This window comes from Petaurus breviceps, unplaced genomic scaffold, assembly GCF_028583685.1.
Source record: "Petaurus breviceps papuanus isolate PSGF00001 unplaced genomic scaffold, PetGlider_PUasm1.0 90845, whole genome shotgun sequence".
In the NCBI taxonomy this organism is placed as follows: Eukaryota; Metazoa; Chordata; class Mammalia; order Diprotodontia; family Petauridae; genus Petaurus; species Petaurus breviceps.
The window spans coordinates 3,870,060-3,896,446 of NW_027187359.1; the positions used below are offsets into that span (position 1 = coordinate 3,870,060).

The following is a 26,387-nucleotide window of genomic DNA, read 5'->3' on the forward strand; positions in this document are numbered from 1 at the left end:
AGAATTTATTTATTTATTTTAGTTTTCAACATTCATGTCCACAGGATTTTGAGCTACAAATTTTCTCCCCATATTTCCCCTACCCCTACCCCAAGATGGCAAGCATACTGATTACTCCTTCCCCAGTCTGCCCTCTCATATATTCCCCCATCCCTTCCCTTACCCTATTCCCCTTTACTTTCTTGTAGGGTAAGATGGATTTCTATAAGGGGTAGTCTTTCCACCTCTGCTGGCTCCACTCCACCCCACTGTCTGTGTTCTGTAGTTACCTTACTCGCTCTGGATGGAAGACGGCCATGTTCCACACCAGGAAACCACCCCAGTCATGGCCAATAAACACTGCTTGAGAAATGCCCTGAATAATAGAAACATATATGAGATGAAGTCTGGAAAGGAGTATAGGTCAGCAAATGGGGCAGTTCCCAGCCCCTAAACAATAAGAATTCTTGCTAAACGAGGTTCCAAAATAGAGCTTTGTCTCACACTCTGCTGCTCAGTGATCTTTTTATTTATCTCTCATGGATTTTCTAAAATAATCCTCATAACAGCTATCCCAACCTCCGTTCTCCTCTAGTCCCAACTTAGATGAGATCCTTCATCTTCTCTCCTTCAAAACCTATTTGATGCTATACCCACCCATTCTCTCTTCCATCCTATTTCAAAGGGAGTTTTCCCAACCCTTTTCTAAAATGAACCCCACTCCTGTCTCCTGTTCTTGTTTGTTTTCACTTCTTCAAGAACTCTGCTCTCTCAATTATCCACCCCCTGGTTGATCTCTATGTCTCCACTAACTTCTGACTTGCTGTCAAATTTAAAGGGTCTCTCAATTCCCAAGACTTTCCACCTGATAATTCTAAATCATTAAGGCTCACATCTCATTTCCCACCTGGCAAACTTTTTGAATAAGTGGCCAAAATTCACTGCCTTCTCTATGATACCCCAACATTGAACTCAAGTGGAGGGATTATTTTTCTATGCCCAGAACAGTGCCTGGCACATAGCAGACACTTAACAAAAAATGTAGAATGACTAATAGTTTGACTTCATTCCAATCACCCTTCTGAATTGTACTTCAGCAGGTTACCAATAATGTCCAAATCCAGCAGCGTTTTTTCAGCGTTCATTCTTCTTGATGTCTGATATCACTGAATACTCCCCACTCCCTATTGTACCCTTTGTGAATTCCTTCTGGTTTCAGGGGAACCTGGGAAGACTTATATGTACTGATGCAGTGCAAAGTGAGAAGAACCAGAAAAACTATTTCTACAATAACAATACTGTAAAGACAAACAACTTTGAAAGATTTAAGAATTCTAATCAATGCAATGATTAACCATGATTCCAAAGAACCAATCAATGACACAGTATTCTACCCATCTCCTGACAGCAGGACAATGGGCTCAAGATACAGAAGGAGAGCCATAGTTTCATAACGGTCAGTGTGGGAATCTGTTTTCCTGGACTCTGTATATAGATTACAAGGGTTTTTCCTTTTTTCTTTTTTTATTCAGTGGGGTGAGAGATAATAAAAGCTTGTTAACTAAAAGAATTTTAAAAAACAAAAGAAACTTTCCTTTAGTTCCTATACTACATAGTCCTGATTTTCTTATCACTAGAACTACTGGTCTTTTTTGTATCTACTTTCTCATACCCTAAATGTACCCTAAAAGGCTCCTCAGACTTCTACTTTTCACTTCTCTTTCAACAATCTTTTTCTTGGAGATTTCATCTGTTCTGATTACTTCAACTATAAATAACATATGGTTAACTCTCTATTTCCTATCCCTGACCTGGAAATAGCATGGGATTAGAATCAGAGGATCCTGGCTGGAATATCTATTCTGCTACTTACTTTCTGTGTGATCTTGGGTAAGTTATTCAATCTCACTGGGTCTCTGTTTCCTTATTTATAAAGTGAGATATTTGTACTCAATGATCTCCAAAATACATTCCAGCTCTAAATCTATCACCCCATCACATATTCTTTTCCCATCACCTGCTTCCACCACTTCTCCACAGTAAATCTTTCTCCTTTCTTTCTCCTCCCCTTAGAATTCTGGCTACCTTGCAAGGTCCACCTCAAATCACACATTCCTTTCATGAGTGCTTCACTGATTATTTCCACCCTAGAATGACTGACTCAAGGTTGAGAATTTCTTACCAACTTATCCAGGAAAGTAATCATTTCCTAAGGAAGAAAAAATAAGAAAAGTTAGAAATGTCCCCTCAATACCTCAAACATGCCTATTCACCTTCACTCAGGTATCTAGTCTTATAATCCTGATTTTGGAATCACTTACCTCTATAGGGATAACAATAACACTAATGCAAATACTTTTATTCAACTAAAGAAAAAGCAGTTCTTTTATCTACCTTGCAAAAGTCAATAGAAGATTGACTCTAAAGGGATAATAGCAACATGGCCACTTGTTTTAGGACCATTTCTATCCCAACGTTGAAATAGATGAGAAGAATGAGCTAATGAAAATAATAACTTTGAAGAAAAAATGCTAAATATCACTTTAAGGTCTGCAAAGTAGTTTACAGACAATTTCTGTCCTGCTACAATTTCTTTAGTACATATTTTTGTACCTTCCATGTATGTCTTCTTTGTTATATGTCTTAGTCTTGTTCTTCTGTTAGACTGTAAACTCTTCCAAGACAGATATCATGTTATCTGCTGCATTTCAAGCATTACCCTACCTCTTTGAATATCTCCTTTTGCCCAATTAATCCCCCCACTTAGGGACGGTTGTCATTACTAGCAAAAGTCCAAAGGCATGACAAGAGGGTTCACTTATACTCTAGTATCTCTCCTAGTAATCATAGTCAATAAAGTTTTATTAAGTGCCTGCTATATGCAGTCACTGCACTAAGCATTGGAGATAAAACAAGAAGCAAAAATAGCCCCCACCCTCAAGAAGCTCACAATCAAATGGGAAAAAAATGCAAACAACTTTGTATATGTAAGATATATATACAGTGTAAATTGAAGGTAATGTCAGCTTCTTAAGGGCGGGGACTATTTTTTGTTTTGTCTCTGTATCTTCAGTTCCCAGCACAGTGCCTCACACATTGTTGGTGTATAACAAATGCTTATTGGGTTATCACAGAAACACGGAATTTCACCATCATAAACAACCTGGTAGCCATCTCATCCAGCTCATACCTGAAAAAAAAATCCCCACTGCAACATATCCAACAATTGGTCATCTAGATTCTTCTGGAATTCTCATAAGGGGAAATCCACAAACTCCTGAAACAGTTCTTTCTATTTTTGAATAACTCTAATTGTTCCAATTTATTTCCTGAATTCAAGCCTAAATTTGCTTCATTGCAACTTCCACCCACCATTCCTGGTTTTGTCCTCTGGGGTCAAACAGAAAAAAATTAATCCCTTATCTGCATAGATGATCCTTCAAATAGTTGAAGAGAGCTATCCTCCTCTACTAGGGTCTACTCTACTGTAGCCTAAACATCTCTAGTTCGTTCAAACGATCCTGATATGGTCATGATTTCAAGACCCTCAGTTCTTACCTGCCTTCCTCTAGATATGCTTTCACTTATGAATGTCACTCCAAAAATTTCTCCTCAGTATGGAACTCAGTACTGTAGATGTGGTCTAATCATGGTTGGTTGGTTGTCATCCTTTGTTCTCGAAGAGGACCAAAGGACATCACTATATTAGAGTCAAGTACAGTGTGTCTGACTGTGGCTGATCAGACCAATATGAGCTCAGAAGGTTCTACTACATGTTGGGCACAAATAGTCCACATGAACGTTAAGAATGGAGATCTCTCTAAATATGTGCATCTCATGTTTCTTTTGAGCTACCACAATTCTGTTTTGCTCACAGAGTACAGAGCCTTCTTTGATGTAGGCACACGATGCTGGGCAGTCCTTTGGCAGTGTCTCCTATATCATATAATCTATTCCAAAATTCTTCAGAGACCTTGAGAGAGTCCTTGCATTCTGACCTCCAGGTGACCTGTCTTGTGTGAGTGCTACACCATAGATCTCTGCTCCATAAATAACCTTTAGGACTTTAAAAGCACTTTGGATTGCTGCTATCAGTATAAAACTGAATTTCATCTGACTTCTTACTGAGCCAAGAATCCCACATCTCTCTAAGCTTCACTTCCATTTTATTTCTGCTGGATTTAAATACTGCCTTCTTAGAGACAGATGAACTATCCTGCTGGAAAAACCTGTGAAGTTGTTTTTCATTTAGCAGCCTATGAATTTCCTCATCACTTTTGTCAAACCAACATTGATGTTTGTGAGTGTTTTGGCCCAGATGAATAAATACAGTGCTATACACCACATCTCTGAAAGTTTCCCACTCCTTTTCTGTTCCACTGTTGCTAACTATGAGTCAATTAAACTTTCCCTCCAAGTTAGCAATGAAATGTTCCTACTCAGAGGAGCACGCTAATCTGTTGACATTAAGTCTTCTGGTAATTGTCTTTCCTTGGGATCACTGCTTTTGTTGAATGCAAATATTTAACTTGGAGAGGATAAGTCTATATCAGTCCAGCACTCTGTACCACACATAACCTTTGTCATTCTAACATTCTGTTTCTTCTCCTTACAGTTACATAGTCTATTCAATGCCACAAAGTTTGATTACATTTAGATAAATGGAAGACAGTGTTGGTGATAAGGTCTTGAAATGCACAAATCTTCAATAGTAAGTGAACATTGCTGTTTCTGACTCCATTCCTTCCAAGGACTCCCTGCCATGTCTAGTAGTCTGTGCCTACTCTTACATTAATGTCACCCAGAATTATAAGCTTGTCCTCTTACGGCACACTGATGATACTCTCTAGGCCTTCATAAAATTTTTCTTTGACCTCATCAAGGTTTGTCATGATGGGAGCATAGGCACTGATGGTAGCTGCATGGAGTTTTCCTTCAAGTCATGAGACTCATTGCATTGTCAAGAGCCTGTCATTCATTCCTTTTGGTAGGCATACAAGCTTGTTGACTAGATTAGTTTTGATTGCAAAACCTATGCTAGTTTCATGGTACACTTTTTTCACTGTGACCACTCTAGAAGAATGCGTCAGCTCCAACTTTGGTGAGATGGCCTTCATTTGCCAGCCTTGCTTCACTCAGGGCTGCTATTTTAATATGCTATCTGCTAAGTTCTCCTGAAACAAAAAGCTATTTGTCTTTCAGGTCTATTAAATTTCATGCTGTCCATGAGTGAGTGCACATTCTATGTGCTGATGGTGAATGGAATCATTATTGCAAAAGTTTGTGTAAATTTTTTTCTGTTTTGACTGCAGGATAAGATCCCTACCTGTTGCAATAAGTAGGCCAGGTTTGGGTGAAACAGACAATTTTTAGGACATCTCTTCTAGCTCCTTCCTCATGTCAGAAGGTGAACAGTGTGGTCCTTTGAAAAGGCTGCTCAGATATCCAGGGGGCTGCCAAATCCCACTGCTGCTTCAGCTCAATAAGAAGATGAACCTGTGGCCTGGGCTGCCAGTATACAGGGCTGTGACTACAGCTTCCAGTATATCTACACCTGCTGCTTCAATACTTGTCTGGTGCCACAGGACTTTGAGGTAGGCAAAAATGGTAAAATGGCATGGCTGATGTCTTTTGATTCATGCATAACTTGGATTTAAGTTAGGCAGAGTTGCTCGAAGTCATCTGCCTCATTCTCTCGTCCAGAGTCATCAAAGTCCAGTGGCAAGACAAAAGTCAAGATGACTGGTGATGGCTGCCCAGGATACAGTGGATGACGTTGGTGTCTTTGATGTCTAACCAAGCTCTAAGTGTTCCACAGCACCTGCTTTAGCCGCCTTTATGGCCATTGGGACAAATTGTTCTCATCTACCCATTCTTCTGGGTAAGTCTTCACATGTGTAGGGTAGACATCTTCTTAACTCACTGAAAGGTTTGAGACCCCTCAGTTACCCTCAACCTGTCTTAGTCCACCTGCCAAAATGGTTTACTGGGATGGGGCCACCGTGAATGCTATAGTTTCTTGGAGTCATAGGGTGAATTAGGTGGATACCAAAGGTAGAAAGCAGCCCTAAAAACAGAGGCACACAGACTATACACCTCTAATCAGGATAGAGTACAGGGATATGATCATTTTCCTAGTCCTTGACAATATGTAACAAAGGGGAAGAAGAGAAGCAGAAGGTTCAGAAGAAAGGAAAGGGTAATTCCAAAGCTAGCCTAGTCCCTGCCCTTAAGGGGCTTACATTCTAATAGAGAAAGCAGTTCTGAATCCAACCAGCCATTCTACTGACCAATCCATATCTCTCCATCTTTTCCACAAAAATAGTAAGAGATACTTTATCAAATGCCTTGCAGAACTCCTGTAATCTGTCAATTTAGTAACCCTGACCAAAAAAAGAGAAGCAAGGTTAGTTTGGTACCACCCGTTCCTGGTGAAGCCTTACTGGCTGTTAATAATCATGCCTTCTTTTTCAAGATGTCCATTAACCATCTCAGTAATAACAAATACTAGAGTTTTGCAGGAATCAAAGTCAAGTTCACAGGCCAGTGTGAGCGCCTTTTCCTCTTTTCAGAAAAGTAGGACATTTGCCCTTCTTCAATCCTTCTGTTCCTCTCCCATTCTCCAGGCTCTTTCATACCACTGACAGTGGCTTAACAATCACACTTGCCAATTCTCTCCTTCTCTGATGATGCAGTAGTTCATCTCAGCCAGGTGACTTGTAGTCATCAAGAGCTGTTTAGTGTTCTCTCATCATCTCCTTACATGTCAAGGGTAGCAATTCCATATTATCCCTACCCAATTAGGAGAAGTAAAGGAACTTCCTTATTAAATCTGAATCTTGGAGGCCTCACTGGATCTCTCTGCATTTTCACTATTCAAATAACCCATCTAGATTGGAAGTTTCAATATTGGAAGGTTCAATAGACATTGCTAATTAGCTGACCAGCTGCGCAGTTGCTGAAGACAAAGTCCAAATGTACTGATTCTTCATACCTCTTGGTGAGTGGTAGAGAGGCAATTTCCACATTTCAACATTATACCGACAAGGCAGTTTAGATAATCAGAGTGATGTCTAAGTGGAGAGAGACCTAGAAAAGCATGTGGCTCATTCTGACTTTCTGGGAGGAAATTCAATTAGTCTCCAGAGGGCAGTCTGCATTAGTGAAATAAGACGGAAAAAATATTGCCATATAGCCCCTCCTTACCTGACATAAGACTTCCAAGGAATATTCTTCTATCTCTGAAAAAAAGAAAGAGAAAAAAATTAATTTCTATTGTGTAACTTATTAAAACCTCTCCTGAACTTCCTGGATGCTCATATTTCAAGTTCCTCTCTTAACCTATGCCAAAGGCAGTGATAGCTGCCCAGTCTTCACAACAACATACAGGAAGCAACCAAATGCTAGCAACAATGACAATAACTAGGATTTATATAGTGATTTAAAAGTTTGCAAAGTGCTTCACACATATTATCTCACTTGATACTGACAATAACCCTGCAAGGTGATGCTGCTATTACCCCCACTCTACATATGAAGAAACTAAGTAGGGAATGATGTTCTCCATGGCCAGGTGGCTTCAGTACAGTTATAGGCAGGGAGGCCTATAACTCAATGGGAAGCACGCTCTTGAAGAAGGAGTGGATTGATAAGTGTGTTCACTCTAGCTAAACTACACACTGCAGGATCCATGGAGAGAGGGGTCTTTGGGATACAAGTACATTTGTTGATACAAGGTTACACTGATAGCAAACATCACAATCAGCACTTGAACCTATATCCTTTGATTCAAAACCCAGTGTTGCTCCCATAGCACTTGGCATTAGGATTTGAAAGGAATAAAGAGACCCTAGAGACAAACTTTTGTTAACGTTATTGAGTCATTTCATTCGTGTTGGACTCTTTGTGACCCCATTTGGAGTTTTCTTGGCAAAGATACTAGAATTGTTTGTCATTTCCTTCTCCAGCTCATTTTCCAAATGAGGAAACTGAGGCAAGCAGGGATAAGCGACTTGCCCAGGATCACACAGCTAGTAAGTATCTGAGGCTAGATTTGATCTCATGAAGATGAGTCTTCCTGATTCTAAGCCCAGTGTTCTCTCCATTGTGTCACCTAGTTGCCTTAAAGGTCAAATAGTCTGACCCTTACAACTGAGAGGTGAGGACAGTGAGGTCAGAGAGGGCGAGGTGCTTTGCCTTCAGGTCATACTCCTAGTAAATGGTGGAACCTGTCTTGAAACCTAGACGCTTGACTTCTAGTTCTATTTAGGGCTTAGCCCAGGACAGGTCAGGAAGGCTGGAAAATACTTAACATGAGTAAAGGAATTATTTACTTAGGAGGGAGAAAAGAAGAGGATACACTTTTATTAAGCGCCTATTATATGCCAAGCACTATGCTAAGAACTTTACAAATGTTATATCATTTGATAAACCCTATAAAAAATGAACTCACCGTAAGGAGCAGAAGAATCACCATAACCTTTCATATCTGGAACAATAACCCGGTAGCCTGCTTCTGCTAGAGCGGGGATCTAAAGAATGAGATAAAGCTTTTAGTGTTGATTAGCCTGGCATGAGTTCCTCTGACCTCTCCCTATGAACCTGAAGTAATTAAAAAGAAATTCAGAAGAAATTTGTATGGCACTGGATTCTAGCCTAGCTGTTTCTTTTTGTTTGTTTGCATTGTGAGGGTGAGGGGGGGGGCAGTGTTCAGACCTGTGATTTCAATGGTAAAGGGAATTCCCAGTATGTAAACTCCTTCCACTCATCCAGGTCTCTGTCACTTATTTTTTAAAGAGTTATTGGACTATTCAGTCAGTTAGCTGCTAAGCATTTATTAAATGTTTACTCTGAACCAGATACTGAGAGAAACAATACAGACCTAAAGAAAGGCAAAAGGAGCATGCTTGGCAGCAAAATATGAGATTAAATATTTTCTTGTGGGGGGGCAAAGCCAAGATGGGAGCACAGAAGCAGGAAAACTCCCCAAGCTCCCCCCCATAACTACCTCAAATACCTATAAAATATGACTCTAAACAAACTTTAGAGCTACAGAACCTACAAAGTGACAGAGAGAAACAAATCTCCCGCTGAAGACAGCCCGACAGGGTCAGGAAGGGTCCACTGCAGCACACTGGGGCTCCAAGCCCAGTCCCACATGAGCCCCCAGTTTTAGCCCCAGGGTGGCCTCGACTAGCAGCAGCTGGAGGGACTTCGGGAAAGTGGATCATCAGCAGCTGTGGTGGTTTCCAGAATTATCAATCCATAAATGCCAAAGGTAAAGTAAAAGATCAGTGTGGACTTTGGGGGAACAGGGGGACCTAGAGTGTGATCTGGCCTCTGCCCCCAGGGCAAGAAGGCGAGAAGCTGCATGGCTGCTTCAGAGCTCCTGGCCTGAAGATTGTAGGGGGACAAAGCATGACCATTCAGAGGTTAATGGCTCTTGCTTTAACCTGATTGGATCTGGATCACTATCTTGGGTGGAGGTCCTGGGGTGTGTGACCAGGTGCCAGAGCTTGTGGAGGCTTCAGAGAGGGCACCCAACTAATAGCTCTGGCAGCTATGAAAACCCCAGTGATTTGGGACAAAGCACTCCTCTCTGGAAGCAGAGTTCTACTGTGGCAAAAAGCTCAAAAGTCAAGTAATTGAGTGCCAACATGAGCAAGCAAAGGAAGTAAAGCAAGCACAGCAGTCAAACCTTAGATTCCTTTTTTGGGGACAAAAAGGATCAAAGCATAGAACGGGAGGAAGACAATGAAGTCAGAACTCCTGCACCAGAAGCTTCCAAGAAAAATATGAAGTGGTTATAGGACATATAGGAGCTCAAGAAGGATTTTGAAAACCAAGTGAGAGAAGTGGAGGAAAAATTGGGAAGAGAAATGAGAATGATGCAAGAAAATCATGAAAAGAAAGTCAACAACCTTACTGAAGAAAATAACACCTTAAAAAATAGACTAACTCAAATGGCAAAAGAGGACCAAAAAGCCAATGAGGAGAAGAATGCCTTAAAAAGCCAAATTTGCCATATGGAAAAAGAATTTCAAAAGCTCACTGAAGAGAATAATTCCTTCAGATATTAGATTGGAGCAAATGGAAGCTAATAACTTCATGAGAAATCAAGATACTATTAAACAAATCCAAACAAATGAAAAAATAGAAGGCAATGTGAAATATCTCACTGGAAAAACCACTGACCTGGAAAATAGATCCAGGAGAGATAATTTAAAAATTACCTGTCAGCCATGACCAAAAAAAGAACCTAGAAATCATCCTTTAAGAAATTCTCAAGGAAAATTACCCTGGTTTTAGAACCAGAGGGCAAAATAGAAATTGAAAGAATTCACTGATCACCTCTTGAAAAAGATCCCAAAAAGAAAACTCCTAGGAATAACATAGCCAAATTCCAAAGTTCCAGGTCAAGGAGAAAATATTACAAGCAACCAGAAAGAAATAATTTGAGTATTGTGGAAACACAATCAGGATAACACAAGATCTAGTAGCTTCTACATTAAAGGATTGAAGGGCTTGGAATATGATAGTCTGGAAAGGAGCCAGGATTAAAACTAAGAATCTCCTACCCATCAAAACTGAGTATAAAGTTTCAGGGGAAAATATGGTCATTCAATGAAATAGATGACTTTCAAGCATTCTTGATGAAAAAAACAGAGCTGAATAGAAAATTTGACATTCAAATACAAGAAGCAAGAGAGGCATTAGAAGGTAAACAGAGAAAAGAAATTATAAGGAACTTATTAAAGTTGAACTATTTACATTCCTACATGGAAAAATGATAATTGTAACTTATGAAACTTTTCTCAGAATGAGGATAGCTGAAGGGAATATAAATGTGTGTGTGTGTGTGTGTGTGTGTGTGTGTGTGTATATGTCTATTTAGGAGTGTATATGTGCATATGAAAACATATGTGAGTGTGTGTGTATATATATATGTGTGTACAGGTATACTTAGACAGAGGGCACAGGATCAATTGAATGGGAAGAGATGATATTTACAAAATAAAATTAAGAGGTGAGAGAGGAATCAAATGAGAGGAGATAGGGAGACACAGAATAGGGTAGATTATCTCATATAAAAGAGGCAAGGGAACTGTTACAATGGAGGGGAAGAACAGGAAGGCAAAAGGGAATGGGTCAACCTTACTCTCATTGAACTTGGCTTAAGGAGGGAATAACATACACACTAAATTGGGTATCTTGCCCTACAGGAAAGTAGGGGGAAAGGAGATAAGAGGGGGGATGATAGAAGGGAGGGAAGATTGGGGGAGGGTAGTTAGAAGCACACACTTTTGAAAAGGGACAGGGTCAAAGTAGAAAATAGAACAAGTGGGGGGCGGGATAGAATGGGGGAAAGTATAGTCAGTCTTTCAATATATCCACTATGGAAATGTTTTGCCTAACTACACATGTACAACCTATATTGAATTGCTTCTCAATTCAATGGGGGAGGGGGTATACAGTGGGATCACTGTTTTGGGGTTGAGGGTAGGGGAAAGATGGGGAGAAAATTTGTAATTCAAAATCTTGTGGAAATGAATGATGTAAACTAAAAATAAACATAAAATTTTAAAAAATAAATATTTTCTTATGACTCAAATATGAAGACTGAGCATTCCAATTGTATCAGGTCAAACCCCAAAGATCTAGGATTTCATCACTTCAGACAGCCCATGTGTCAGCACAAATCACAATCTACCTGTAATTTAGAAGATAGTCTTAGGCAGTTGCCTGAGGCTCAGAGAAGCTAAATGTGATAAATGATTATTTCTCGTGTATTCATAACTAGTTATTGTATTAGAACCAAGGTTTTTCCCCTTTTCTACTTACTCATCCAGAAACCAATCAGTGTGGCAAATCTTTCTAAAAGTCTTACCCAGCCAGGATGGTTGAGATCTAATCAAAGATAGTAAAAGAAATTCTAAGTTTGGATTAATGGGTACATTCCACATTGTGTTTGCTCAGACAGGTCTGGGAAAATGTTGATTCTCCCTTTTTATCAGACAGGTGATATGGAAATGATTAATTCTCTTTGATCAAGATTTTAGTCATCCAAGTCATGTACCCAAGACCATCACTGTAATATAGTCCACCCTCTCATTGTAATATTCATTTTCTCATTAATTGTTAGCCAATCAGAATTGACTGCCACCCTCAGGAACACCTGCATATAACAAGGAACAAGGGCATATAAACTGTGAACCCACCATTATGAGGAGTCTTTGGCCTGAGATAGATGGCCAAATGACCATCCTTTTACTAATAAACATGCTGATATTGTTAATAAAATGATTCAATTACCCAGAAATTATGTCTCTCAAGCTTTCTAGACACTCCATAAAAAAAATTGGCCATGATCATCCAGCTGGTAAGTGCCTGATGCAAGGTTTGAAGCCAAGTCGACCTGACTCTGGAACCAGATATCAATCGACTACACCATGTTGCCTCATAGATCAGTGCCAATGCCCAGAAGAACTTTAAAACATTCTAAGGGTTGTCCAACTCTAACCTCCAAAAAAAGCACTCTTTCAATATCCCACTTTAAGACAGAGGAGATCCTGGGTTCTCTAAAACAATGCTGTAGAGACCATGCTCCAGAAATCTTACTAAGTTGGAAAAGTTTCAAGTGTGGACCCAGTGATGGATTGTCCTCTCAGGCTGAATTAACCAGTAGAGCTTCCTGATGAAATGTCACATATACACTCCCACCCATGTTTTATTTTTAGATCATATTGGGTGGTCCAGAGGTAAATTATGAGGGGGATTAGAGAACCCAATCCTTGGCTGCAGCTGGTACAAGTCCAGATCCCCAAATTCCTACCTAACTTCCGAGTGTGAGGACAAGACAGAAGGGACCATAAGGGACACCAGAAACAGCATCCTCAGACTCCTCAACAAAACCTTCACCCAGGATGCATTCCTTCAGTTTCCCAGATCCTTCTTTTCCTTCTGCCTCTTCTGATGTGCCCTGATATCATTGCTCCTTACATGCCCTGATCAACCTACGCTCCATTACGTTAATAGCACAGGGACTAGGAGAATATCCAGGGGAAAAAAAGACAGAAGCCAGGCTCACAGCGCCTTCTTCCTGAGCCAGATATCCACGAGGTTGATGGAAGGTACAACTGTGGTGGGATCTAGGGTTTTGAGGGAAGACAGCACTATAAGTAAGCTTAAGGTTCCAGGGCATCTCTCAACACCCCTCCTATATGACATGCTCATCATTCTCTTTACTACTCCACATCCTGCATCAGACCAACTGCTTTTCTTCTCAACTCACCCCCACAAAAATGTAGTAAACCTGGGTTGAGATTTACCTGATACCTCCAAGAGAACCAGCTTTCAGGAAAGCCATGGCAGAGACACACAACAGGACCAGACCCCATCTCCACGAAATGCATCTTGACACCAGGCTGTGGGAAAGACAGGGAGTCTGTGACTAACACCAAGCTCTTGGGCTGGACGATGGATGCTCACCAAAGGCACTGCCCCTAATTTCTCAGATCACTGCTGGACCTCAGTGGGTTGCTGGTCACCCACGTGTTCTAGCAGGTACTCTCTCTCCTCTCCCTCTTCATTTCTAGGCATATATTGGATATTTGGGGTGAGGAGGAGAAGAGACAGTGGGATAGGGGGAGAAAGGGAGAAAAAGGTGAGAGTGAGAGACAGAAAAAGACAGAGAAGGCAGGGGGGAGAGAGAAAGAGATGGAGAGAAAAAGGAAAGGAGAGTGAGAGAGGGGGGAAAGAGAGAGAAAGACAAAAGAGTGAGGGGAAGGAAAGAGAAAGGGGGAGGGGAAGAGAGAGAGAGAGAAACAGAGAGAGAAAGGAAGAAAAAAAGAGAGAGGGAGAGAGAAAGAGAGAGAAAGAGAGACAGAAGAGGCATGGGAGGGAGAGAGGGGGAGGGGGAGAGAGAAAGAGAAGATCGGGGGGGAGAGAAAGAGAGGAAATGGAGGGGGAGGGGGAAGGGAAGGGAAATGAGAGGGACCTTGGAGGCCATGTAGTTCAACCTTTCATTTTATAAGATATTGAGGCCCAGGGAATGAAATGACTTGTCCAGGGTCCCACAAGGATTAAGTGACCAGGAGAACCTGAATCCAGTTCTTCTGACTCCAAATCTTTTCATCTTAAGTGTTAATAGCTAGCATTTGATACGCTGCTTTAAGATTTACTAAGTGCTTTACAAATATTATCTCATTTTATTTTGACAACAGCCCTGGGAGGTAACAACAACAACGACAATAACAATAATACTATATATAGCACTTACTATGTGTCAGGCTCTTTACAATTATTATCTCATTTGAACAACACTGGGAGATAGGTGCTATTATTATTCCCATTGTATAGTTGAGGAAACTGAGGCAAAAAAGAGTAGAGATGCCTCTCTATGTTTCATGGCTGTAAGATAAGATATGATAAGCTCCAAAGAATCAAAAGTTATGATTATCCTACTGCCTTTCTTCTGATGATTATTTTTGTTCATACATAGTTATTTGAATGTTTGTTGTTTCCCCACTAGACTATGAGTAACTTGAGATCAGGAATTGTATCCTCAGAACTTAGCACAAAGTCTGACACACAAAAGGTGTCTAATAAATGCTTGTTGGTTGACTCACAGGGCAAAGGAGAGACACATGACAGAGCACAAGCAGGCTGCAATATGAATTACAGCAAAGGAGTATAAAAGATGTCACTGAAACGTATGTATAAAAAAGAAGGGCTGGTCATGTGGTGATAAGAAGGGATAACTAACTTGTGGACAATTGAATATTTATAACATAAAGAAAAAAAGAAATTGGGCAAGACCCCCACCACACTGGGTAGTTCCCCTCTGATGAACTGTGGGGAAGACACAGACAAGAGTCAGCCAAGACGTCAGGCTTGGGTGGGAGACCACATACATCACTAGTTCGAATGCCCAAATGGATGCGGTTACAGCTCCCTTGAGTCCATAATTCAATCTCTTGCTTTAAGAGCTCCTTTCTCCCACCAAAGGATATTATAACAAGATCTTGTTACTGGACAAACATGTCTAGAGGAGAGCACCTAAGGCCAAACAACTGAAAATATGCCTAAACAAGTAACCTTACGTACAACCTCATTATCAAGTTAGAAAAAAAAAATTAGGCTTGGAGCTCCTTGAGGACAGATTGTTTTTGTCTTTTTTATCTTCAAATCTGGCCTCAGATACTCACTAGCAGTGTGACCCTAGGCAAGTCACTTAATCTCTGCTTCAATTTCCCCAGTTTTAAAATGAAGGTAATAATAGCACCTACCTCACAGGGTTGTTGTGAAGATCAAATAACACTTGTAAAAACCCTTTGCAAAACTTAAGGCACTATATGAATACTAGCTATCATCACTGTCATCACCACCATGGTTGCTGTTCTTAATATGCTACATTGCCAATTAATGACATGCTTGAATATTAGACAATGATAAATGAGTGAAACCCTAAAGCAAAAATTCTACACCTCATGGGGCAGCCAGGGAGCACGGCAAGTAAGAGCACCAGCTCCAGTGTCGAGATGACCTGGGGATCGAATCCCGGGCTCAGACACTTAGCACCCACCCAGAAACACCTGGCTGTGTAACCTTGAGCAAGTTACTTAACCCCGATTGCTTTAAAAAAAAAAATTCTACACCTCTAATTTGTGCAGAAGGGTGCTATGGCTACATTTTAGCCTTTCTTGGTATCCCTACCCTGGATTCTAGACTTCAGAGTCTCTTGAACATTGATAGCACCACTTGTATCTGAAAGTATCTGAAGATGTGACCAAATTAGCCCTACCCTATTTTTATATGGTGACAGGTGGTTCTATAGAAAACATTACTCCCTGAAATGCCACAACAGGCTGAACAATTACTCACATTTCTCACTCTTGGCTGCCTAGTGTGGGAAGTTTGCTCCGCCCTTTATTTACAAATAATTGGTCCTTACCTTGATTTCGACATATCCATGGGCAACATTTCTTGGTTGGACCGCAACAGGCTTCATCACATCGTCATGGAGAAACTGAAAACACAAAATGTATGATGAAAGAGAAGCCTCTAGTTTCCTTCTATAAGTTTTCTCAGTGTATTGAGGTTGGTGAGGAAATCTCTAAACCATGGAAAGGGCAACTAGAATAGTGAAGGACCTTGAGATCATGTCATATGAGAATTAGTCAAAGGAATCCATAATGTTTGGCTTGGAAAAGACTTCAACAAGGGGCTTCCAACCTGGGGTACACATACCCCCACCAAAGGAAGTATGCAAGAAATTTATTAAGGACATATGAAAAATGTTTGGTAAATAACTATTATGATATTGAAATACAAAAAAATTAGCAGTGTTAGTAAAAAAAAAATAAAAGTGAATTGAAGAAGAACAAGAAGGAAGCAGGGAAAAGTGTAGAAAAGGAAAGAAGCATTATATTGCATCTGAAAAATCTGAGACAGTGAATTTAAGGAACAATTTCTACTGACCAAAATAAAATGAATGAGGTTTGAATATATATGTTCCCTTTTCAGGAAGATGGAGCCAAGATGGTGGAAAAGGGGCAGGGACTTGCCTGAGCTCTCCCAAGCTCCCCTCTAAAAACTTTAAATCACGCCTCAAAATTAAATAGGGAACAGGAGAACCCACAAAAGGATGGGGCGAAACAATTTTCCAGTCCAAGGTAAGTTAGAAGGTCTACAAGAAAGAGCTATTTCACTCAGGTAAAGAGGGAGCACAGTCCCATGCAGGAAATGTCTAGGCAACCCAGTGGGACTCTCCTGGCCTCCACACAGGTCAGCAGCCAAGGCCTTTTGGCCCTGGTGCAACAGAGCAACAACACAGCAGGTCAGTTGTGAGGCCTCCAGACTCCAGTACAGTAGACCAGGAGCCTGGCCTAGCAGGCCTGATGACCCTGGCCCAGCAAGCAATTGGCCAGGCCCTGTGGCCCAGTGCAAGAATCTTGGAACAGTGCCCCATGTACCCCAGAAGTAGAATTCAACTTTAAAAGTCATGAAGCGGGGCAGCTAGGTGGTTCAGTGAATAGAGCACTGGCCCTGGAGTCAGGAGGACCTAAGTTCAAATCTGGCCTCAGACACTTAACACAAAAACTAGCCATGTGACCTTGGGCAAGCCACTTAATCCCAAATGCCTTCCAAAAAGCAATAAAGTAAAAGTCATGAAGAAGGCTAGAAAATGAGCACACACCCCCCCCCCTAAATCTACCCCCAAAACCTGATCATAGAAAGTTACTACGGCAACAGGAAAGATCAAAACTCAAATTCAGAAAAGGACAACAATGTCAAAATGCCTACATGTGAAGCTTTACAGAGAAATATGAATTGGTCTCAGGCCCCAAAAGGACTCCTGGAAGAGCTCAAAATTTTTATTTTAAAAATCAGATAAGAGAGGTAGAAGGGAATTGGAAAGGGAAATGAGAATTATGCAAAAGAAATCACAAAAAAAGAGTCAACATCTTGGTAAAAGAAGCACAAAAAATGGAAAAAAGATATATGAAAATTCACTGAAGAAAATAACTCCTTAAAAATGGAATTGGCCAAATGGAAAAGGAAGTACAAAAATTCACTGAAGAAGACAACTCCTTAAAAATTAGTATTGGGGAGGATGGAGCCAGGATGGTGGAGAAAAGACAAGAACTTGCCTGAGCTCTCCCAAGTTTTTTTCCAAATAACTTTAAATCACACCTCAAAATGAATTCTGGAGTAATAAACCCCACAAAAGGATGGGGCAAAACAATTTTCCAGCCCAAGATAATTTAGAAAAACTGCAGGAAAGGTCTGTCTCACTAAGGAAAAAGAAGAGCACAGCTCAGTGCAGGCAGTGCCCAGGCAACGCAGCAGGAGGCCCGCACCCCAGCACAGATCAACAACCAAAACCTTGCCTGCAATACAGTAGGCCATCTATAAGGCCTCCAGCTCCCTGCAGAGCAGGCAAGAGGCCAGGCCCAGAAGGCATGGCACGCCTAGAGTCCCTGGCCCAGCAGGTGTGTGGCCAAATGACCCTGGCACAGCAAGCAAGCCAGGTCTAGAGACCCCAGGCAACAGACTAGTAGCCAGATACCTAGGCCCCAGTGCAAGAAGCTTGGGACCCCAAGAGCAGAGTTCAACTTTAAAAGTAACAAAAGAGGCTGGAAAATGAGCAAACAATGACAACAACCCTAAACATAGAAAGGTATTGTGGTGACAGGGAAGATGAAAACACAAACTCAAAAGAAGACAACAATATAAAAATGCCAATGTGTTTCAAATTTCAAGAGCTCAAAAAGGATTTTAAAAACTAAATAAGAGAGGTAAAAGAAAAATCAGGAAAAGAAAGTGAAAGTTATGTAAGAGAATCATGAAAAAAGAGTTAACAATCTGATAATGGAAACACAAAAAATGGAAAAAGATTTACCAAAGGAAACTTCTTAGAAATAGAGGGGCAGCTAGGTGGAACAGTGAATAGAGCACTGGCCCTGGAATCAGGAGGACCTGAGTTCAAATCTAGCCTCAGACACTTAACACAAAAACTAGCCATGTGACCTTGGGTGAGTCACTTAACTCCAATTGTCCTCCAAAAAAGCAAAAAAGAATAACTAAAAAAAAAAAAAAGAAAGTAGAATTGGACAAATGGAAAGGGAAGTACAAAAGCCAATTAAAGAAAATAATTCCTTAAAAATTAGAATTGTATAAGCGGAAGCTTATGACTCTATGAGATATCAAGAAGCAATCAAACAAAATCAAAAGAATGAAAAACTAGAAGAAAACATAAACTATCTCACTAGAATAAAACAACTGACCTGGAAAATAGCTCTAGGAGAGATGATTTAAGAATTACTGAACTATCTGAAGGTCATGATCAAAAAAAAGCCTGGAAAGCATCTTTCAAGAAATTATAAAAGAAAACTGCTCTGATACCCTAGAACCAGAAGGTAAAATAGCAACTGAAAGAATCTACCAATCACCCCCTGAAAGAGATCTCAAAATGAAAATTCCCAGGAATAGTATAGCCAAATTCCAGAACTCTCAGGTCAAGGAGAAAATACTGTTAATCAGCCAGAAAGAAACAATTCAAATATCGAGAAGCCATAGTCACGATTACACAGGACTTAGCAACTTCTATAGTAAAAGATTAAAGGGCTTAGAGTATGATATTCTGGAAGGCAAAGGAGATCAGATTACAACCAAGAATCACCTACCTAGCAAAACTGAGCATAATCCTTCAGGGGAAAAAATATATATTCAATGAAATAGAGGACTTTCAAGCATTCCTGATAAAAAGACTGAAGCTAAGCAGAAAATTTGATTTTCAAGGCTCAAGAGAAGCATAAAAAGGTAAATAGGAAAGAGAAAACATAAGGGATTCGATAAGGTTAAACTATTTACATACCTACTGGGGAAGATGATACTTGTAACACTTAAGAATTGTATCACTGTTATGGTAGTTAGGAGTCGTACACATAGATGGTGCGGGTATAAGTTGACTTTGATAGGATGATATTAAAAAATTAAGGGGTAAGAAAGAGGGTTGCACTAGGAGAAGAGGAAAGGGAGACATAGAATGGGGTAAATTATCTCACATGAAGAGGTGTAAAAGATGTGTTACAATGGAGAGAAAGATGGGATGAGGTGAGCATCACTTGAAACTTACTCCCATTTGGCTCAAAAATCTGGCTCAAAGACAGAATAACATATACCCTCCGTTACTTATAGAAAGCTATCTTACCTTCTAGAGAAGTAGGAGGTAAGAGAGACAAGAATGTGGGGGGGGATGGTGCTGGTAGAATACAGGGCAGATTGAGGAAGGCAGTTGTCGTAAGGAAAATACTGTTGAGGAGGGAGAGGGTGAAAGGGGGAAGAAAGAGAGAGAGGGAGGGGAAATGGGAAAAATAAGATGGAGAGAAACAGTATTAGTAATTAGAAGTTAGTAATCATAACTGTGAATGTGAATGGAATGAACTCATCCATAAAACAGAAGCAGACAGCAGAGTGGATTAAAAACTAGAATCCAAAAATATATTGATTATAAAGAAACACACTCAGGGCAGCTAGGTGGCGCAGTGAATAGAGCACCAGCCCTGGAGTCAGGAGGACCTAAGTTCAAATCTGATCTCAGACATTTAACACTTACTAGCTGTGTGACCTTGGACAAGTCACATAACTCCAATTTCCCTAACATCCCCCCTCCGAAAAAAAAAGAAACACAATTGAAGCAGAGAGACACACAGAGTAAAGGTAAAAGGCTGGAGCAGAATCTATTATGCTTTAGGTGAAAGCAAAAGCAGAATTAGACCTAATTAAAAGAGATAAGGAAGAAAACTACCTCTTGGTAAAAAGGTACCATAGACAATTAAATAATATCAATAGTAAACATTTATGCACCAAATGGTATAGCATCCAAATTTCTAAAGGAGAGGTTAAATGAGTTACAGGAGGAAATAGACAGTAAAACTGTATTAGTTGGAGACCTCAACTTTTTCCTCTCAGAATTAGATAAATCTAACCACAAAATAAATGAAAAAGAAGTTAAGGAGGTGAATAGAATTTTAGAAAAGTTAGATATAATAGACTTCTGGGAAAAAAATGAAGGGAAACAAAAAGGAATATACCTTTTTCTCAGTGTTACAAACTACACAAAAAAATGACCATGGATTAGGATAAAAAACCCTCAGAATCAAAAGCAGAAAGGCATAAATATTAAATGCATCCTTTTCAGATCATGATTCAATAAAAATTCTGAGAAGCCAACTAGAAGTGGTGAATTCTCCCCAGAAATATTTTCAAGTATATTATACCTTTTTGTTGAGGCGTTAGGGCGTGGGCCTCTCACATTTGGAGGCTACTCAAAATACCACATGCAAACACATTATACACATTTTCTACCTAATGCAGTTAAGCCACATCTCTGAAGATAGCTTGTTAAGTGAAACTATGTGGGAGGTGGCATCAATTTCATAAAAGTATTGCTAATCAACCAATCAGTCAATCAATGAATATTTATTAATTGCTTACTACATGCCAGGTAGTACTAAATACTGGGAATACAAAAGAAAAACAAAAATAGTCCCTGCTCTCAAAGATCTTACATTCTAATGGGTGAGACATATGCATAAATGGGTACACATACAGTACATTAAGAACAGATGAAGATAGCTTTAGAGAGAATGGTACCAGCAACTTGGGGGACCTGGGAAAGGCCTATAGGAGACAGCACTTGAGCACAGTCCTAAAAGAAGCCAGGGATTCTAAGAAGGGAAATTAGAAGGGATAGCAGTATAGGCATGGAGAGGGAAGATGGAATATTAGGTAAAATGAGCAGTAACTAGGTCCATATGGTTTGACAGCAGAATGTATGGAAAGGAGTAATGTGTAAGAAAACTGGAAAGAAAGAAGGAGTTAGATTGAGAATACAAATGCAAAACAGAGGTTTATAACTGATCTTGAGGTAATTGAAAACCGCTGGCATTCAGTGAGTTAGAGACATAGTGAGACATGCTCTAGGAAAAATCACTTTGGTAGCATTGTGAAGGACTAGATTGGAGAGATACTTGGAGCAGGGAGGGAGTTCACTTTGGAGACTAATCCAACAGTTTCAGGCAAGAGATGGTGAGGGCCTAAATGGGGGTGTTGATTGTGTAAATGAAGAGAAGGGGATATATGCAAAGGAGTTATGGAAAAATAAGTTATATGATATAGCAATTATTAGATATGTGGAGGGAGTGAAAATTAGGAGTTGAGGTTAACTTCAAACTTGCAAAATTCTGTGAATGGCAGGACAATAGTGTCTTCAACAATATTAGGAAAGTGGAGTAGGTTTGGGTGGGGGCAGGAAAATAAGATTTCTTTTGTACAGGTTGAGTTTGAGACACAGTTTGAAATGTCTCTCAGGCATTTGATAATGTGGTACTTGAATGCAAGAAATAGGCTAGGAGGGGCGGCTAATTGGTGCAGTGAATAGAGTACCAGCCCTGAAGTCAGGAGGACCTGAGTTCAAATATGGCCTCAGATACTTAACACTAAAACTAGTCATGTGACCTTGGGCAAGTCACTTAACCCCAATTGCCCTACCTTCACCTCTCCAAAAAAGAGAAAAGAAATAGGCTAGGGGTGGATCTGCAGATATAGGAAGCATCTGTATAGCTATGATAATTGAACTCAATATCTAGATTATCTAGTCTATCTCCTCTTTTTACAGATAAAAGCCCATGGAGATGAAGTCACTTCATTTCAATAAATATTTATTAAACACTTACTTTGTGCCAAGCACTGTGCTAAATTCTGGGATTTCAAAAAGAGTTAAAAGGTAGTTTCTGCCTCAAGGAATTCACAATCTAGTAAGGGAGACAAAATACAAACAAATATATACAATATAAATAAGAGACAACATACAAATAGGACAGTGCACAAATAGGAGATAACATAAAACAATTATATACAAAGCAAGCTGCATATAGGATAAATTGGAAATAATTAACAGGGGGAAAGCACTAGAATTAAGAGGAGTTGGGCAGCGTTTCTTATAGAAGGTGGGACTTTAGTTGGGGCTTAAAAGAAACCAGGGAGATCAGTAGTGAAACAAAGGCAGGAAAGCATTGCAGTCATGGGGGAAAGCCAGAGAAAATGCCAGAGCTGAGAGATAGAATGTCTTGCTCATGGAATACCAGGAGGTCAGTGTCACTGGATAAGAGTACATGTCAGAGACTAAGTTGTAAGAAGATTGTAAAGGAGGGGGTGATTATGAAGGGCTTTGAATGCCAAGAAAGAGCTGATATTCAAAACCATGGACCTTCAACTCCAAATCTAGCACTCTCTCCAATGTACCACATTGTGCGTGTGCACGCACACACGCACACACACACACACACACACACACACACACACACAAAAGGGACTTGGCCGATTATCAAAACTAAGCAGCATGACAGCTTTAAGCTCATACCTGTATGCCAGTTGATTTTTCCAATTCCTTCAGGGCCATGTCATTATCTTGCGCAAGGATGGTGACCATTCCTAATTCACGAGCTTTCTTGAGGTTGGCCCCAATGTCATCTAAGAAAACAGCCTGAAATAAGAAGAGAGAAGGTTAAAATATTGCATTAAAAGTTTTAGGACAAAGGCACTCATCAAAAATAATTCAAAGATATACAAGAAAGACAATGTATAATCAACCTAAGTCTAACTCCTACAGTAAACTGAATTAAAAATCAACTTAAGCCTACCCTCTACAGTTCCAGCACCCAGCCCAGTCTGAAGCCTGCAGTGAATAACCAGGAAGTCCACACCAAAGGGAAGCCTGCTCTTCCATGGTTCTAAACCTGCAGAGTTTTACAACTGATTAAAGTGGTTGAGCTCAGCAGCAGTCTATTGGAATTTCTAAGCAGGGATTAGCCAATAAGAATATTTCACAGACTCAGAACCAGGTCAGGAACTTACAGAGTCCAGACAAGGAAGGTAGTGATCAGATTTTTGCCTTAGATCACACCATTTTGGGAACACGGAAAGCTTGTAGGTTTCCAACCTGAACTGTCCCCAAAAGATTACTTTGTAGAGATATAAAAAATAATAAAATTCATCTAGAGGAACAAAAGATTAAGAATCTTAAGGGAATTAATGAGAAAAAATAGTGGGAATGAAGGTGGTCTAATAATGCCATATCTTTATACTACAAAGTAATAATCATCAAAAATTTGGTAATTGTTAAGAAATAGAGACATTTATTAGGGGAACAAATCAAGCATATAATATACAAATGCAACTGAGGACAGTAGCCTAGTGACTGATAAAATTAAAGATTCCAGCTACTGGGGCAAGAACTCATTATTCAACAAAAACTTCCCAAAAAGTCTGGCAGAAAATTAGGTCTAGAACAACCTCTCACACCATATGCCAAATGGGTATATAACATAGACATAAAGGGCAATAGCACAGACAAATCAGAAGAGCAAGGAAGAAATTAACTGTCAGATCTATGGAGAGAGGAAATTTGTGAGTAAACAAGAGATAAAGAAGATCACAGAAGGTAAAATGGACCATTTTGATTCCATAAAATTTAAAAGTTTTTTAATAAAGAAAGCCAATGCAGCTAAAGTCTCAGAGTGCAGACTGCGATATAGTTTGTTGCTGCTGTTTTTTAATATGATCCATGTAGTAATTTGCTTTCTTTGGCTATACATGTCTGTAAAACGTCTTTTTCCCCCCTTATTTTTTTATCAGGGTGGGGACAGGTAGAAGGGACAAGATAGGGGAGTCAAAGTAAGAGAGAGAAAAGACTTGAAAAAGTTGTTTTAATTTAAAAAAAAAAGAGGTTCATAGGCATCACCAGGGCATCAAAGGGGATCATGACAAAAAATGTTAAGAACCCCTGCTCTACAATCTTTCCTCTGATGTAGGAACTATGCTGTACTCTCAGCTTGTCCATTTTGTTAAAAGTAATAGGAATATTTAATCTCTCCCAATGAAACAGTCAAAAATGATAAATAAATGCCTAAAGACTTAAAATAATAAAGGATCTTTAAAAATCATCCAGGATGGCAAAATCAAAAAGGCTATTTTTTTTTCTTTTATCAAAACTGGGTCCAATTCAATTCCACAACCATATATTGTGTTGACTTTAAGCCAGCCTCACAGAAAGTGACATGACATAGTGACTAGAAAGCTGGTTTTAGAGTTAAGTGTGATCTGGTTTCAACTCCCATGTCAGGTACAAACTGGCCCTGGTATTCTGGCCAAGTCACTTAAGCAGGTAGTTCTCTAAGACAATAACTCATTAAGAAAATGTAGATCGGGGTGGCCAGGTAGCACAGCGAGTAAGAGCACTGGCCCCAGTGTCAGGATGACCTGGGGATCAAATCCCAGGCTCAGACACTTAGCACCCACCCAGAAACACCTGGCCATGTAACCTTGAGCAAGTTACTTAACCCCAATTGCTTTAAAAAAAAAAAAGAAAATGTAGATCTACATTGATAAATGGAGTTTCTTCAACAGGAGGAATTAAATCACAAGTACAGTCCCTCTCTCCCTCACTGCCATTTCAGGATAGCAGTGGAAAGAATTAACAACTGGATTGGTAGTTCAAGGAGGCAAAGGTGAGAAGGGAGAGAATTCCAGGCATGGAGACAGCCTGTGCAAAGTCATGGAGATGGGAGATGAAGTGTTGTATATGGGGACCAGCAATTCCCAGGCTGCAAAGAATATAGACCACCCCACAATTTCTAGCCTCAGTAATCTAACCTATTAGCTTTCTGAAAACTTTATAGTGATCCACTCCATCTCTTCAACTACATTATTCTGCTATTCAAAAAATCTTTATAGTATGTAGCTCAAGGAATGTATCAATGAAGGATAGTGGGGAATGCACTGATCTTAGTACTTAAGAGTAGAATCTGTGGGCATATGTCCATTATGTCTTCATGAGCCCCACTTTGAGTTATTATCTGAAATCAACTCTACATAGTTATTTATTCCTTTTCTAAACAATAGGAAGAGAGGAAGTAGTCTTATTGCTTTTACTTATGTCAATAATGAAGAGACCATTAAGGTTTTTTTCCAATACCTGCTTAAGGTACCATTGAAACCTATGGGGAAGGGAGGGAAGAAGAGAGGGAGTAAGCATTGTCAAGTCCCTACTATCTGCCAGACACTGAACTAACCATTTTTCAATATTACCTCACTTGATCCTTAAAATAACCCTAGAGGCAGGAACATTTTGATCCCCATTCTACAGGTGAAGAAAATAGAGATTGGGTTTATTCAAGACAGGGTGCCGTGGGAAGGTAAAGTAATTTGCCCATGACTTGTGGCTGGAAGTCATAGAGTTCTAAGGTTTCCAGAGATATATTTTCTCATTTGATACTCCACACACAAATGGATCTATTCAGAAATTCCATCCAATGACATAGATCACATCCCATCCATACCTGCCCATCCTATGTAATTCTGGTCCACGTCCTCTCAGAAGTTTGCTGCACATGGTCCACCCAACAGATTGGATACCTTGTGAGGGTACCTATGGAGAACTCTGGCCATCTAGCTATCACCCTTTGTCCTTGCATGTGACCAGCCTATCAGCTCTTCCCATCACAAAATTCCTTGGTGACATAGTTTATTGCTGTTTTTCTTCAAAGTGAAATGACTTCCATAAAGACTGTGTATACATGGTAGAGAAGCTTACAGATTGGTAATTCTTTTGGTTGCCTTTTTCAGTATTAATAAAGTCTAAGATTTTTCACTCCTTTGGTGTCTTTCCCTCCTTCAGACATTAATCTTTTGACACTCACAATTATCTCAGTTCTGTCATGTATCCCCTCTGCATATTTAGTCTAATTTGAGTGCTTTTCCCATCTTTGTTCACTTTAGTGTCATTTACATTTTTTCTATGAGCACAGCTAGGACAATGGTCTTAGGGCTGAAGTGTGGTGGTT

The 26,387-nt window shown here is 39.9% G+C and overlaps 1 protein-coding gene across 2 annotated transcripts in view; it reads right to left on the reverse strand.

Annotated features, from left to right (window-relative positions):
- The window catches only part of EPHX2 (epoxide hydrolase 2), a 121,308-nt gene that overhangs the window by 32,302 nt on the left and 62,619 nt on the right, over positions 1–26,387 (reverse strand). For both annotated transcript variants that reach the window (XM_069071947.1, XM_069071946.1), the window contains 7 exons: positions 22,907–23,029; positions 15,932–16,006; positions 13,308–13,403; positions 8,432–8,510; positions 7,186–7,220; positions 2,162–2,188; positions 270–355 (listed from right to left, as the gene is read on the reverse strand). In XM_069071947.1, the coding sequence (XP_068928048.1) occupies positions 270–355; positions 2,162–2,188; positions 7,186–7,220; positions 8,432–8,510; positions 13,308–13,403; positions 15,932–16,006; positions 22,907–23,029 (521 nt within the window). The remainder of the gene's footprint in view (positions 1–269; positions 356–2,161; positions 2,189–7,185; positions 7,221–8,431; positions 8,511–13,307; positions 13,404–15,931; positions 16,007–22,906; positions 23,030–26,387) is intronic.